Source organism: Nilaparvata lugens, chromosome 3, assembly GCF_014356525.2.
Source record: "Nilaparvata lugens isolate BPH chromosome 3, ASM1435652v1, whole genome shotgun sequence".
NCBI lineage: Eukaryota > Metazoa > Arthropoda > Insecta > Hemiptera > Delphacidae > Nilaparvata > Nilaparvata lugens.
Genome location: NC_052506.1, coordinates 92,201,324 through 92,216,171, shown reverse-complemented (window position 1 = coordinate 92,216,171; position 14,848 = coordinate 92,201,324). Strand labels below are relative to the sequence as shown.

The window sequence follows — 14,848 nt, the reverse complement described above, 5'->3', positions numbered from 1 at the left end:
CACTTGTAGCTCTGTATGTAAGTATGATTTCTAAAACATTTAACAACGTAGAATCTATGGATTCACTTTTCTTGCGTTCAAATAGTATACTGATATCATAGGTAATTTTCTGATTTCCAACTATCCGGACTGAAACGGACGTGAGTCGATCGACTCAACGTTGTGAAAGTCGACTGAACGTCGACTTTCCTGAAATTTACAGGTTACTATTCCTACGGGAATGCAGGAAATTCGCAGGTCAGCATTCCTACAGGTGGTTGAAGGGGAAAGGTAAGAGCGTGTCAATCAAATACCTCTTTAAGGTCTTCGGTCTAATCACTATATCGCAGCTAATTTGAATACAGCAAGCGACTCAGTGCAATAAAGGATCAGACGAGTAGGCCTATGAAATAATGGAGTGATCAATGATTGCCATTTAATCCAAACCTCAAAATAATTGTAATTATTTGGGTTGTGTGACTTTTTATCCTACTATGAGGTACAATTTTCCTAAAGGCCCTGTCGAATAAACTGAAAAAAAGTTTGCAACTAGAAAATTATTTGAGATGTATTTTCCACAAGCTTCGAAATGCAGATACCAGATGGATATTGATTAAAAAATCAATAAGTTGTAACTTCATAAGAAACTAAGAAATTTATGAAACTAACCATTGTATGTAATTGTAAACTATCTAATTTTTTTGTAGTAGTTTTGGTTTTTTTTTTGGAAATAAACATTTCTTTTCATAAGAAAACTTCAATGCATTTGCACCAAAAAAGATAATGCTGGAATGAGTGCTATGCTAAATAGGATCATCTAAACGGCAACCCAGCAAAAATCTCTCTATTCTTAGAAAGTAACTTATTTGTTATTCTTTGTCTTATCAAAGGTGGTTTATACCATGCTTTTCTGTGACTGCTTCTATTTTAGTATACATGGCAATAAACTAATTAGAAATTTACATAATATAATAGTAACTTTTCCTTTGGGCTACTCTTTATTAGTAATAGTATTTAAGGTGATGGTTTCTTGATCCATTCCGAGCTGCTATGTATTAACACACTTTTTTCTATGTATTTAAACACGACATGCAGTCAATTATTAAGTGAATAATTAAAAACGTTTACTTACCTACTGAAGTACTTTCGATCGTCTAGCGATCAAAATGATTTGATTTTTCATCAGTAAAAGTTCTTAATTATTTACTTAATAATTGACTGCATGTCGTGTTTAAATACATAGAAAAAAAGTGTGTTAATAGTATTTAAATTCAACATTATTTATTTTCGTCACTCACTTGATAATGACATTAATGTTGAAACATGTCAATAAAAATTTTTTAAAAGGGTACTTAGATTTTGCATTTTTATTCCTTGACAATATAATAGGTATGGTGACAAGTTTTGTGATTTTAAATAATTAAACTGGTTGATATGAAAGCATATTTATTAATATACCGTTAACACGGTATCAGTTCTTTTGTATCATATAAACAACAGTTCCAAGTCTTATCATAGGACAAATATCTAAATTACTATACATATACAATAGTCATATAGTAATAACAATTTACAGTCTCATTATGCTTAAACATTAGATGAACTCATATTTTCATTGATACTCGTTCAAGAGAAACAATAGTTATCTGATTATTTTAGTCTTGCATAAAACAGGAAACTTTGTACAAAGCAAGATACTTTGAAGAAAAGTGATGTACAATGATTCTTTACAATAAATATTGTTCAACGATATTATTTACTGAACAATGTATGATATTTAGAGGTTGGATAGGTATAAAAAAGATCAGTAGATTGAATAGTCAGAACATTTCAAATATATCATTCAGCAAATGAGAATTTGTTTTGAATTAAGGAGAAATCAAGTTGACTACCTATAATTTAGTATGCTTACAAAATCATAATGATTGATATCTTTTACAAAAAACCAACTAGAAAAAAAAACAAAAATGTTCAACTGAAATTGAGATAATCAAGAGATAATTTTACTCTAGAAAGAAAATTGTATGCATTTCATGCAACTTTTATATAAAGTGGTGATTACTTTTATTTCAAGCTGTTGAAATGAATTTTTTTAATAGGGTAATAAGACTTTCGTATGATATGATTATTTTTTAATATCAATTTTTGAAAATAGTTATTAATATTTAAAAAAAAAATATTGGGTAGACTTTCACAATTTTAAATAAATAAAATAAACTGCTAGCTCAGATATACGTTCAAAGATGAAAACGTATTAATAACAAAACAAAAGGGGAAAAACCTAAAATGTACATAATTTATGTACCATACATGAATCAACGCTTTTTACTTGAAATCTTTAGCAAAATCCAAGTTTCCAGCTATTCAAATAAATAAAATGATTCAATTCGCAATTTCATCATGATTGGTGAGATCAATTTCAAAAACATTTACCAATTCACATAGGTATCAATATCATATTCAAGTGTCAAAATACAAATATGAGTATTAAAAAAGGATAATATCTCTGGAATATCAGTTTTGGGATCACACATACTCTATTAACAAATAGATTTGATCTAATAATCAGTAAAAATAATAATTCAGTATTTATAAATTAAATAAAATTAGAATCAATAAATATGGAGTTCAGTAACAAGAATTGGCCTGTGAGGTATATTAATGGGTTTTATATTTACAATAAAGCTTTTATATCCATCCAGATACAGTCACTATTGCATTGGAGGAAATTTTTATGATAATCGAACAAATAACAAGTTATCTCCATGTACTTCATTGCAATTAAATAATCATTGATTTAAACTTACAAGATATACAAAACATTTTAGGATCAGAATTCTAAATACTTATTTTCTTACGATACACAATCATTTTATAATCTAAGTACACACTATAGCATGGAAAATCAAAAACATGGTACTTCATAGTACTGAGGTAGTGCATTCTATCAATTGCTAAAATATACAATAGCTACAATCATTTACACAGTACAAGATGAACAATAATGAGAATTCATTATGATTACTAGTGAGGTGATGATTATTAGGTACAATAATATTAATGCTGTTTCTAATAATTATTGATTGGCAGTGGTCGTAAGACTTAGCCTTCCCTGAGTGCCACAAAGCAACACTTCAGGCTTCTCCAGTATTTTTTTCAGCCAATTTATGAAATAACGATGATAGAATAGATATTCCCAAAAAGGATATGAATAATTTATTGAAATTTGTCTGGTATTAAAAATGATAATTTATATACTTTTTAATATTTGAAGAACGAAATTAATGTTCCAGAAAATTGTTTAAAAATATTCAAATTTACTGTCTATGATGAGACATTTTATTGCACAATTCCGCCTGAGATAGTTTTATTTAGTAATGAATGTGTGGAGTGGAGAAGCAGCAGCACAAGAGCGTGGGAAACAACTCACACCGCACCGCACCGCACCGTATCACAGCTGGTATCAGTCTGCAGCGAGCTGAGGCCTGTTGCATGTTGCAATGTTTAGGAGGCCTTGGCATAGTGAATGACTGAGCTGTACCGGACAGCAGCCACCTCGCTCTCCATTGACTTGAGGATCATCTTGGAGCGCTTTCTGAGGGGCAGCAAAACTGCGGGAATGGCGACGTCTAGTTCGGGAATGGCGACCAGTTCGGGCGAGGATGACGGCACAGGACTGACCGGGTTGCTGCTGGGAGGGGAGTACAGGGGGTCTGAGCCATCATCACTGGCCGCATCCCCGCCGCGGATGAACACAGGTCTGCTTTGCTGCAGGCACTCGGGCAGAGGATGCAGCTGGTACTGATAGGCCGGCCGCCGCTGGATGCTGGCCATCGGGTCGGGGTTGAGGTAGACGGGCGGCTCGGTGACCGGCAGCGACGATGTCTCGATCGGGTGCGAAGTGGAGGGCACCGGTGACATGAGCACGATGTCGCGATGACTGGCTGGCTCCTCCCTCTCCTCGTTGGCGGCGGCTGCGGCCACCACCGCCAGCAGGGTGGGGTTCAGTCCTGAGGACAGTGACTGCTGCTGGGTGGGCGACCCACTCGAGCGCGGGTACAGGTATTGGCACAGCTCTTTGATGTTCGGATGCGGCTGCTGAGGAACAGCAGAACCAGATGGAGCAGCTTCACTCCTCTCATCTTTCCTATTGTTTATGGCTGCATTGTTGTTGTTATTATTATTATTATTTTGAATGATATAGGTGTTTGAGTAAGAGTCAGCAGATGGAATATTGACCCTTATTCTATCTGGCGTGTCCATTTTGTTTTCTTTGTCACTTGTTGATGAGGCACACGATGACTCGGCGACATCAGGAGACCTCTCCTCAGGTCGGGTGGAGTGTGCCGGTGCTGCCGGCTCAGAGTGACTCTTGATGTGGCCTTCCATTGTTTTCTTCGAGGTGAACGTTTGATTACAGATGGTGCATTTGTAGACTTTTTCTCCAAAGTGAGCGACCTGATGTAGCTTGAGAACATGGTTGTAGCCAAAAGCTTTTCCACAAATCTCACAGGAGTATGGCTTTTCTCCGGTGTGTGTTCGACTGTGAACTTTGAGTTGCTTGGAGCAGGTGAATCCCTTGCCGCAGCTCTTGCAGACATAGGGCTTTTCTCCGGTGTGCGTGCGCATATGAATGACGAGCTGGCCACTCTGGATGAATGTCTTCTGACAGATGGCACACTTGTGTGGCCGCTCGCCGGTGTGGATGCGCATGTGCCGGTGCAGCTTGCCGCTGTGTTCGAACGCGCGCTCACAGATGTCGCACTTGTACGGTCGCTCCTTCGTGTGAATGCGCCGATGCACACTCAGATTTTCCTTCACTGAAAACGATTTCTTGCAGTACTCGCACTGATAAGGTTTTTCGCCCGTATGCGTGCGGTAGTGTCTCGTGAGACGGGCTGGCACGGCGAATGTTTTGCCACAGTAGTTGCATTGGTAACGGTCTTCGCCCTCCTTGCCGTGAGACCGCAAGTGGTTCTGATAGGTATTCTTCTGCGAGAATGTCTTCTGACAAAATGTCGGTTCCCACCGCCACGTTTCTCTCCTCTCCGGCACCTCCTCCTCCTCCCTCCGTATTGAACATGCCCACTATCTCTGACACTCGACTCCACAAACTCTCTGCAATCATAAAAAGCATCATTTCTATTAAAACAAATTCCTGTTATTTTACTTGCCATTCGATTCAAACATTTTATATAAGAACAAACCAAATTTTAAATTCAAAAAATCAACAAACTAAGTTTTTATGTGAAGCTTTTTAGATTAGCCGCAACAAATAATCCAAACTTTTATTCTGAAAATTAAATTTGAATTGAGTTTTCAAAAAATCTCTATTCAACAAATTATAACGCAAAAGTAATGTGTGCTGTATATCTGCGGCAATAATTTCTAGATCACGTAGACCCAAGGAAATTTTATCAATTAATTTCAGTAAAACTTCTAAAAATGTTTAATTAAAAATGACAAAGCAAGTAGAAGATTTCGTCAGTAAACAATAAACAGGGATGATCTGAAAAATATAACTGTTCTCATCAAAAGATGAAGAGTAATAAAGATAGAGAGAAAGGAAGTGAGAGAAGGCAATGGAGAATGAATGAGTGTGTTTTTCTGTGAAAGAGAAAGATAGACAATTGAGAGTGTGAGGGAGAGAGAAATAAAAGAGAAAGAGAATAGTAGAGTACCTAATTCAAGATTGGCTGGACGCGTGGTGAAACAATCTGTGAAGCAACAAAGACGTGAGGGAGATATTGTAATGCAATAAAACCGAATAAACCATGATAAAATACAGTACAGCCTACCATAGTAGAAATCTTTATAAATTTATAAATTTGGATACATCCAGCAATAAATGAGAATAGAATAGCATAAGTAGAACAATGAAGGGGTAAGTTAGTTGAGTTAAACGGAGTACAGTTGCAAGCTGACGGGAGGCGGGCGCTTGATAGGCAACTCTCAACACAAGATTTCTCTGTTCCCAAAATTTATACCATAATAAAAAAGGTTGGTTGGTTCATTGACAAGTTTTAGGAATTTTACGGGAAACTTTTTTGGAATCTGACGATTGTTATTTGAACTAAAGAGAAAAATAATTTACTTATACAATAATGTAGTAATTACGAAATGAATTGCTCTGCAAAATATATATGAGTTTTTCGAGACGAAGTATCAATTTATTTGATAGTTTTAATAATCAAGTTTACGAACGTTAAAACTTCCAAATTGTGTATTTTTATAGACAAATTATCTCTATTTAATCTATTTATACAATAATCTGTACAATCAAGTCTACCAACATTTTATATAGAAATTCTCTATAGTGAGAACGAGGTTTGGATTAATTTGACCTCGTTCGATGAAGGGTCATTCACACGACCTATTTCAAACACACTTTCAGAGGATATCTTGAAAAGAATTACTGTAATAGTGAGTAATGTAAATGAAACAATACAAAAAGGCATGAATATTCATTGTATTTTAATAATTAAAACTTTTCGAATAGCGGTTGAGAACAAATAATGCTGAACTTTTCAGTCAAATCTTGAGAATTGTCCGCCATTTTCGGGTGGCATCGATATCTTTTTTTGGAACTTATCATGAAGTTTCTCATGAACAGAAATATTTCCTTTTTAATTTCCCGACTCATAGAACATTGAAAAAACACCGCTAATAAATTATATAAAGATGGTTTTTTACCGTACAATACAATTTTCCATGATTTCTTCCAGATTGTGTATTTTTCATTTTCCGAATGAAAATTCAATAAAAAAATCTTCAATTGATGAAGAGAAATAGGAATTTAGTTAGAATCAATAAACAAATTTTATTTCACATCTCTTAACTTGCCAGATCCTAATAATAATAGAAATTCAAAAAAAAATCAAGGAATAGATTTTTAGTGTTATAAGGTTGTTCGTTATTCTCAAGTTTGTTGTTTCAAGAATAAATCATGCAATGAAGAAACTAAGGACTGATTTATTCAATTGTACTGAATTCTGGAATTGGATATACTGCGATATGCATCCTAAAAACTATTGACAATTATTCACAAAATAAAAAGTGAAAAAATTGTTTCTCATACATCTGCATTTTTTTATTCGTCTAGAATTTTACGAGAACTCTCTTAGGTCAGATAGTGTGAATTTCCGCTAATGTTTTTTTTTTCAAGTAGTTGGAAATTTAAAAAGCAATGAAGAACTATCACAAGAACATTTTTTATACAATTTTATCCAATTTAATGATATTTTCGAATGAGAGGGTATAATATTTTATACTCATACTCTCATTGTAAAAATTTGATTCCACGAAATACTATATTTTGAATTATAACAATCATCAATGATCATTCAATGTTCAATTTGGAGCTGTAAATTAAGTACTTAGTTGAGAGGAATATGAACTTTAAGTATAAAATGTAACATACCCTGGCCAATTCTTTTAAAATCGTACAAATGATGAAGAATTTATTCTCAAAGATTGAGAAGGGAATAACGTTTTCAAAAGTTCCACATGATGAATAAATACTACTTTTTTATAAAAATATTCCAAATTGATTGGGTGTTCGATTGGAGATAGTGAAAAGGTGAAAGTGAGCTCTTCTACTCTTACCGTTGTTGTTTTGATTCTGAGGCTTGTAATTCAACCACATATTTTTAATCCAGTCTTTTTGAGATTTGTCCCACAACTCTGACATGACACCCGGTTATTACACATAAATAGACGAATGGTGATGCAGAGTGCGTCTTGCACGATTAGATAGGTAACTAAGTGAGTGAGTGAGCGACCACTCAAAAACTACCGTCTGAACGAAAGCCGACTGAGAACTAACAGAAAATGTAGAGAACAACACTTGAATGGGTAGTTGCGTTGCGTTGCGTTGCTTGGGGTTCCTGACTCCAACAGCACGTGTGCACTGATGCTCTAGTGGGTGGTGGGAGGTGGGAGGGGACGTGACGTCACGCTGGAGCTTTCCACGTGCCCATCTACCCACTTTGACCAAGGTCAGTGCAACCTGTTCCAAGTGCAGCTACCCCCTCCCCTCAGCACACCAAAATTGCATTGCTGCATTGATTAAATCGCCACTAGATAGTCTGCTCTTTACCTGACTTAATAAATAGACTGTAAACTATTCAGCCTCCAACAGATAGAGGTATTTCACCTTGGAAAAATAAATAAATCTTGTAAAAATATCTTAATAAAAATACTGTATTTGAAAGGTGTACTTGTTCAGTATTAATAATTTGTAAAACTCTGCGAAGGGGAAAATTGAGTTTGTAATTGAAGAATTTTGAAGTGACACATAACCTAGCTACATTTTGACTGTTTGTACCTATAAATTAGAATTGGAACCGTTTTGGGCGTAAACCTGAGGTACTTTTCTGTAAGTTGTGTATTCTGAATGATTAAATAAATAAACTCTGCGAAGGGGTTGAAAACCTTGGACCACTAACTCAGATTACCCTCTATCCCAGTCGTCCTGTGAAAATAGTTCCATTCAAGAGTTGGCCCTACTAGCCTCCTACTACAGATTACACTGGATCAGTTTCATGTATAAGGAGATCAGTAGATAAATCAAACCATAGGATTCATTCTTGTTAAAAGGATATAATCATAACATAACTATCGGGTATTTGGTTGGATGAGTGACCATTTGAGCCGATTCAGCTACATACAATTCATTTGAAATCACTTCCCGATAGTTAAGTACCCACCTAAAGATGCCGATCTTTTCGCATCTCATCATTACACCTCACATTAGCCATGCATCAACCTGGAGCTTATGTGGGCCTGGGCATCGGAAAAAAGATTCAGGCTCAATCAAAAGATTAAGTATCTGCAACCTCCGTCCTGATTTTTCTGTGATGAGTATTGAAAGATTTGAGTAATTAAAACCACACAAGGAACCCTTATTGAATAGGAGATTAGGGAGGATTTATGTGAGACAGTTGGAGAATTGACGCCACTGATGGTCGTTGAACATTTTGATGATGTTCTTAAGCATAAGAATAGATAATGATAATTGAGAATAAAATGGAGCTAAATGCTCATGCTACAAAAAAGATGAAAAATCTTTTCCAATTCTTCATTTAGTTTCATACTTGACTTCGACAATTCCAAATCATAAATTCATAAATTGACGACACTTGAGAAAAAGGCCCTAATGCTGAAACATTAAGTGTCACTAAAATAACAAGAACATTGGCGTGTGAATCAACCACCCCAAGTTTTATAGTTTTACAAGATATTGATTAGGCCCACAGATACCATAAACATGAATTGGTTAATCATTAATTTATTGAGCAAGCATCTTCAATTCGTTCCACAGAAATTTTTGGGCTGTTTGGTTGTAGCAAATACAAAAATCTTGAAGATCTATATCTCCTCATATTTTCTCATTGGTTATAGCAAAGTATAGAAGGAAATCTTAGATCTTATATAGAAGAAGATCTTAAATCTTAGATAGAAGAAGTTCTTAGATGATATAAAGAAGAAGAACTTGAAACTTACTTCTTCACATCTTTTCCCTTTGGTTATAGCAAAGTATAGAAGAAGATCTTACTTAGATCTTTTATAGAAGAAGATCTTAGATGTTATAAAGAAGAAGAACTTAGATCTTAAATAGAAAAAGATCTAAGATCGAGGATCTAAGTATAGAAGAAGAAGTACTGTACATTCTTTTCTTCTGTATACCATGGGTTATAGTACAGATTATCCTTTAAATTCCTACTTGCGTCTAGCGAGGATCGCAGGGAAATTGAAAGGGAAAAAAGATGCAGTGAAACCGAGTGCAGAGGAGCCAGCCTGCTCAGCAATCAGTGGGTGTGTGCAAGCAACAAGCACTGCGCATGCGCCATAGGGAGGCTGCAGTCAATGGTTTCGGAGGTGGTGTCGCAGGAAACCAGTGCCAGTGCCTCCACGTGGAGCGAATCCGACCTGGTCAACGAGGCAAGCAGTGGGGTGCTGCGAGCGAGCGGAGCGGGGCTGGCTGGCTGTGACCTCAGCGCGTGTTGCTCTGCAGCCGCACTCCGCTTGACGACCGACCACTGAAGGACTCAAGTGCCGACGACTGCATACACTGTACACTACTTGCAACCTATCCTATCCTATGCAATCTTTTGTCCATCGTTGATCAGACAATTGAATAGTTGCATTATAAAACAGAGTATCTAATATTTATATTTCTTTCTATCTTTGGAAGTTTGATTTTTATTTTAACCTTCCGGCAGTCGTGCTGTTGTAAAAAGTACAATTTCAGTTTTTTGCTGCACAAAAGTATTGAATGGGTTGGTGTCAGTGAATGAGTCACCTATGCATTCCAAAACTTTTCCCCCATCACTTCACTGAGTTGCAGTATCAACCGAGCAATGGTTCAGTCTTCAGGTGCCATTTAGTCGCGACAGTGCATAAGTCGCACTGTGCATAAGATAGGGAAAGACTGTATACGGGGACTGTAAACGAACCAATAACATATTATTTATGTGTTAATAAAGAAAAATAATCCAAGATGGCGTAAAATAATCCAAGAAGATTGGAAAAGTAATTATTCAATTAATTAATATGTTTTGACAGTAAACAGAGTACATAACACTTTGAAAATTGGATGTTGTAAAAAATACAACACGCGACTGCTCGTTTGATTGAGTAGGGCGCGACTACCGGAAGGTTAATTTGTTTTATGTTAATTTTGATTTTGTAATATGCACTTTTTTCTTGTATGAAATGTAAAGGGTTGCATGGCAGAGAAGACCACGTGAGGTCCACGTTATAATGGCAGTGTTTGATAAGCAATGGTATTGCTATCCTTGTCTATCATTCAACAAAGCGGATAGCGCTATTATCTCTTTCTCGCTTTGCTCTGTTGACAGATCGTCTTTTATTTAACAATGGAGAATTTTTGATAATTAATTGACAAAATATTTCATCTCAATTATGAAAATTGATAATAAAATTATTGAAAAATATAATTTCTTGCTTAATAAAATAATATAATTAACTATAAATATAATTAAACGAGAATGAACCGGTAATATTAGATCAATAAACCTGTATCAGCTACCGTATATAGAAGGCATTGACAAGACAGAGGATCGGCAACGTTTTTCTCCTTTCTTTCTCCACTGCCATTATAACGTGAACCTCACTATAGAATCCTAGCTCCGCCCTTAATGAAGGCAATATTATTCTATAGCTGTGAAACCCCATACAGATTGTTCATTCTATTAATAATAAATTAATTGTTTATTCTATGCCTATGATATTCACAATATACTATCCTATGCCATGGTTGTTCAGTCAATCAAATTATTGGATTACAAAAATGTACTCTCCAAAGCAAATAAGATTGAGATAATGATCAATGACAGTGACCATTCACAATCTTGAGCATCAGAACAAAGCCAACATAGATGAATGAACTTCATATCAGTAGAATGGGATGGGAAGCATTGAAGAAGTTAGTAAGGAATGCTGACAGATTCAAGTGAATCTCTCTATTGAATGAGCTGATAGTTGTTCGGATTCATCTATATCCTACAAACCATATTGTTTTGTTTCAAGATAATGATTATTATAGATTGAGATTATGATGGATTTCATTGAGCTCAATGAGAGAAAGGTGGAAAATTACTAAATAACAGTTGAATTTTTTTAAACATTCTGTATTATAAATTGGTATTATTATTATGAAATAAATAATTACGGTACTTATCGTAGAAGAGGACGGAAAATGCTTATTGGTAACATTGGATAATTGGACAGTTAATTATAAATGGATTTATCTTGTAATCGTTATTAGTAATTAATTGTAATCGTTAATCGTAATTAGAGGAGTATGATTATATTGATAATAATTGATATCAGGGGTTCTTTGAAGAGCTGTATTGAATTGTATTAAAGCTGGATTTGATAATTGACATCAGAGGTACTTTGAAGAGCTGTATTGAATTGTATTAAAGCTGGATTACCTATTCAATTAATTCTCAAGTAGTAAACCAGGAACAGGTGTAGGCTTACCGTATGTGTGTTGAGAACTTGATTGATAGAAAATAAATTGAGTCTTTCTATAGCCAATTATGGAAACCAAGTTTGTTTGCTGTATCGATTTTCCTTCGATTCTTAATTGTTCCTCATAAAACAATCATTACTTTTTCGAAAATTACAACATGTTCATGAAGTCAGAAAATAGATGAATAGGCAACGGATAGAAAGGTGGTAGATGAGTTCAGTGCACGGTAAATACATGGAAGAGACCCGCTAAGCTGTAAAAAATCTCACCTACCCCTAACCATCTCTCTGCTCCTACTCCATCCCAAATTAAGGTAGACCAGGCACGAAGAGAGCTACCTTGATTTTCCCAGAGCTAACATGTTTTTCACCAAGAAAATATATTATTGAACTCGATCAGTGTGCAAGATGTCAACTACTGTAGTACGTGAGAAAGGAACTGACGTAACATTGAATATGGAAAGTATCGATTATTAATATTATGAGTGAAATCCATTCATTCGCTCATTTGAGTTGAGAAAAAAGTTCCAAAATATCGTGAAAATAATCAGTAACTTTATGGGATGACGAGGAAAAAGAGCTGAAGCGAGAATGAGACAAAAAATTATGTAAGTTATATTATGCAAAGTTATATGATAGTTATACCATCACAAAAAATTTTTTATAGATATTGTGTCCAAGGTAAGTGATCGGGACTGTAGTAGCTTGAAATAATCATACTACCTTTTAATTTATAAAATAATCATTATTAGAATCAACAAAACGTGAATTTGGCAGAAGCACTCGTAAATTTATTTAAGACTCTCATTATAAAATCGTTGCATTAACTTCTATTACGGTATTACTTCACATACATCAACATCTACTTGTGATGAAAGAATATTACAAGCTGCAAATACCCAATTCCTAATTCGAATTGAATCATCCTTAATATCCTAACCAATAATTGAAAATCAATATGAATGCTACCCTTTACTACATAGTGCATTTTTTCTAAGGAATCTTAAGTCTTTTAGCAAGTTCCTATCATTCGAAAAACATTATTATCGATCGATCTAACTTAAATTTTTTTGCTATTATACGTTTTTCAATTGAGAACGTTTTGATTGGTTATCAGATTGACAGTCAATCTGACTGTGGCGATATCCAAACCGCCTCCCAAAATGCTGTCTTGCACAAGCATGCACTCGAAATGACCTCTTTGTATTCAATGACGAAGCTGTTAAAACAGTGGATTTTAATTTTAATTTATGCATTTAATTACCTATCACCTGACACGCAAGAACGAATTGAGATTGAAAAATTTAAAAATCTATTTAAGAAGAAAGTTGGCATGGATAATTTATTTTTTCTTTTATCTTTGTGTATTTTTCTTTTTTATTTTCAAGAGGTTTTTATCCGTCAAGTCTATTATCTATAAAATTCACCCTTCGTCGTAACAAGTGAAACACTTCAAGTGAGAAACGAAAGCATTGATTTGCATTGAATGAAACGCAGTGCTTGCACTCTTCAACAATATTGCCATGTCATCACTTTGCAGGGCGTAAACGAAGCTCATAGCTCAAAGCAGACATTGGCATTTGAGAAAATTGCAATTGTGTATTACTGCGTCGTAGAAATTATTAATAGCTGACTAGCTCCTGCACTTGAAACACTGACCTGGTCAAGCGTCAAGCCAGCACGCCATTTATATTATTTCTGGCTTCTCGAGTCACAACAAATTTCTCTAATTACTTCGAGTCTTACTGCATCAACTGACAACTAAATATAAAGAACTTTTAATTGATCCCATGCACTGTAGAACGATAGTTATCATACATTTCAAAATACGACTGAAGCGCTTTAAAAATCAAGATTGGGGACTAACTGTAACTTAAATAAATTGTTATGGTTTACTTTGAGCCAATCAAAAGATATTGATGTAAAATTTCGAAAATGAAATTCTTTTTGACATGAAGAAATTTCTTCTTGACAGGAGAAAAGGGGGCAGTACAAAAGAAATTCTAACAATCCGAAAAATAATTAAATTATGATTTTCATCCAAGTAACTTTTACGTTTTGATTTTCATTCACTTAGTTTTTATTTTTATTCACGAGCTTGCAATAATATTTATTATTCCTCTATCAGTCTCTGATACAAGGCGATCAATAGCAATAATAACAGGAGCGTTCATACTTTTTGGCAGTACTAATAATTTACTATAAACATATTCAAAGGGGTAATTTATTACCTTACAGTTGTGTTGTCTACCAACCTATTTACCTATTTATCTAATCACTTCCTCCTCCGCCATTTTCTCTTGTCTAGACAGTAAGTTAGTTGTAAACAAACAGTTGAAGATGTGGCTAGCAAAGCCACGAAACCAGGCTCTGTTTATATTATAGTATTATATACCGGTATAATAATAAAAGTGGTTGACAATTTCAATTTGTGTTTTCATTACGGTAAATTATTAATTCATATCATTTCATTTTCCCATCGCACGATTTCACTTGAAAAAAATGTTAATGGAAAATACAAAACCTCAAATTTTGATATTATATTTTACCATACCACTTCCTTTATATTAATTAATTGTGTAGAAATAATTATAATAATATCCAGTTTGTTCAATTTCAGCTAGCTGTTGAATAAACTCATTAATCAGCATCAACTCATTAAATTTTTACAAAAACACTCATTGTATATTGAGGTATTGAAGTTAATGTAATCAGCTGAAGGAAGGCTGTCAGGATGTAATTCACAATAAATTGCAATAATGCCAGTAAACAACAGGGAAGGTTGCCGATCGACCATGACATCGAAAAGATGCATTGCTACAATATTGACCAACAGAGAGTTGATTGTACAGTTGTTGAATGTCCTGTC

At 34.8% G+C, this 14,848-nt stretch overlaps 1 protein-coding gene across 1 annotated transcript; it reads right to left on the bottom strand.

Moving 5' to 3' along the window:
• Positions 1-1,408: 1,408 nt before the first annotated feature.
• Positions 1,409-7,810, bottom strand: LOC111055513 (Krueppel homolog 1). Its single transcript, XM_039425057.1, is given in 3 exon segments — positions 1,409-4,996; positions 4,998-5,097; positions 7,585-7,810. Coding segments are annotated over 3 exon segments (1,698 nt in total). The 5' UTR covers positions 7,670-7,810; the 3' UTR covers positions 1,409-3,483.
• Positions 7,811-14,848: the final 7,038 nt, after the last annotated feature.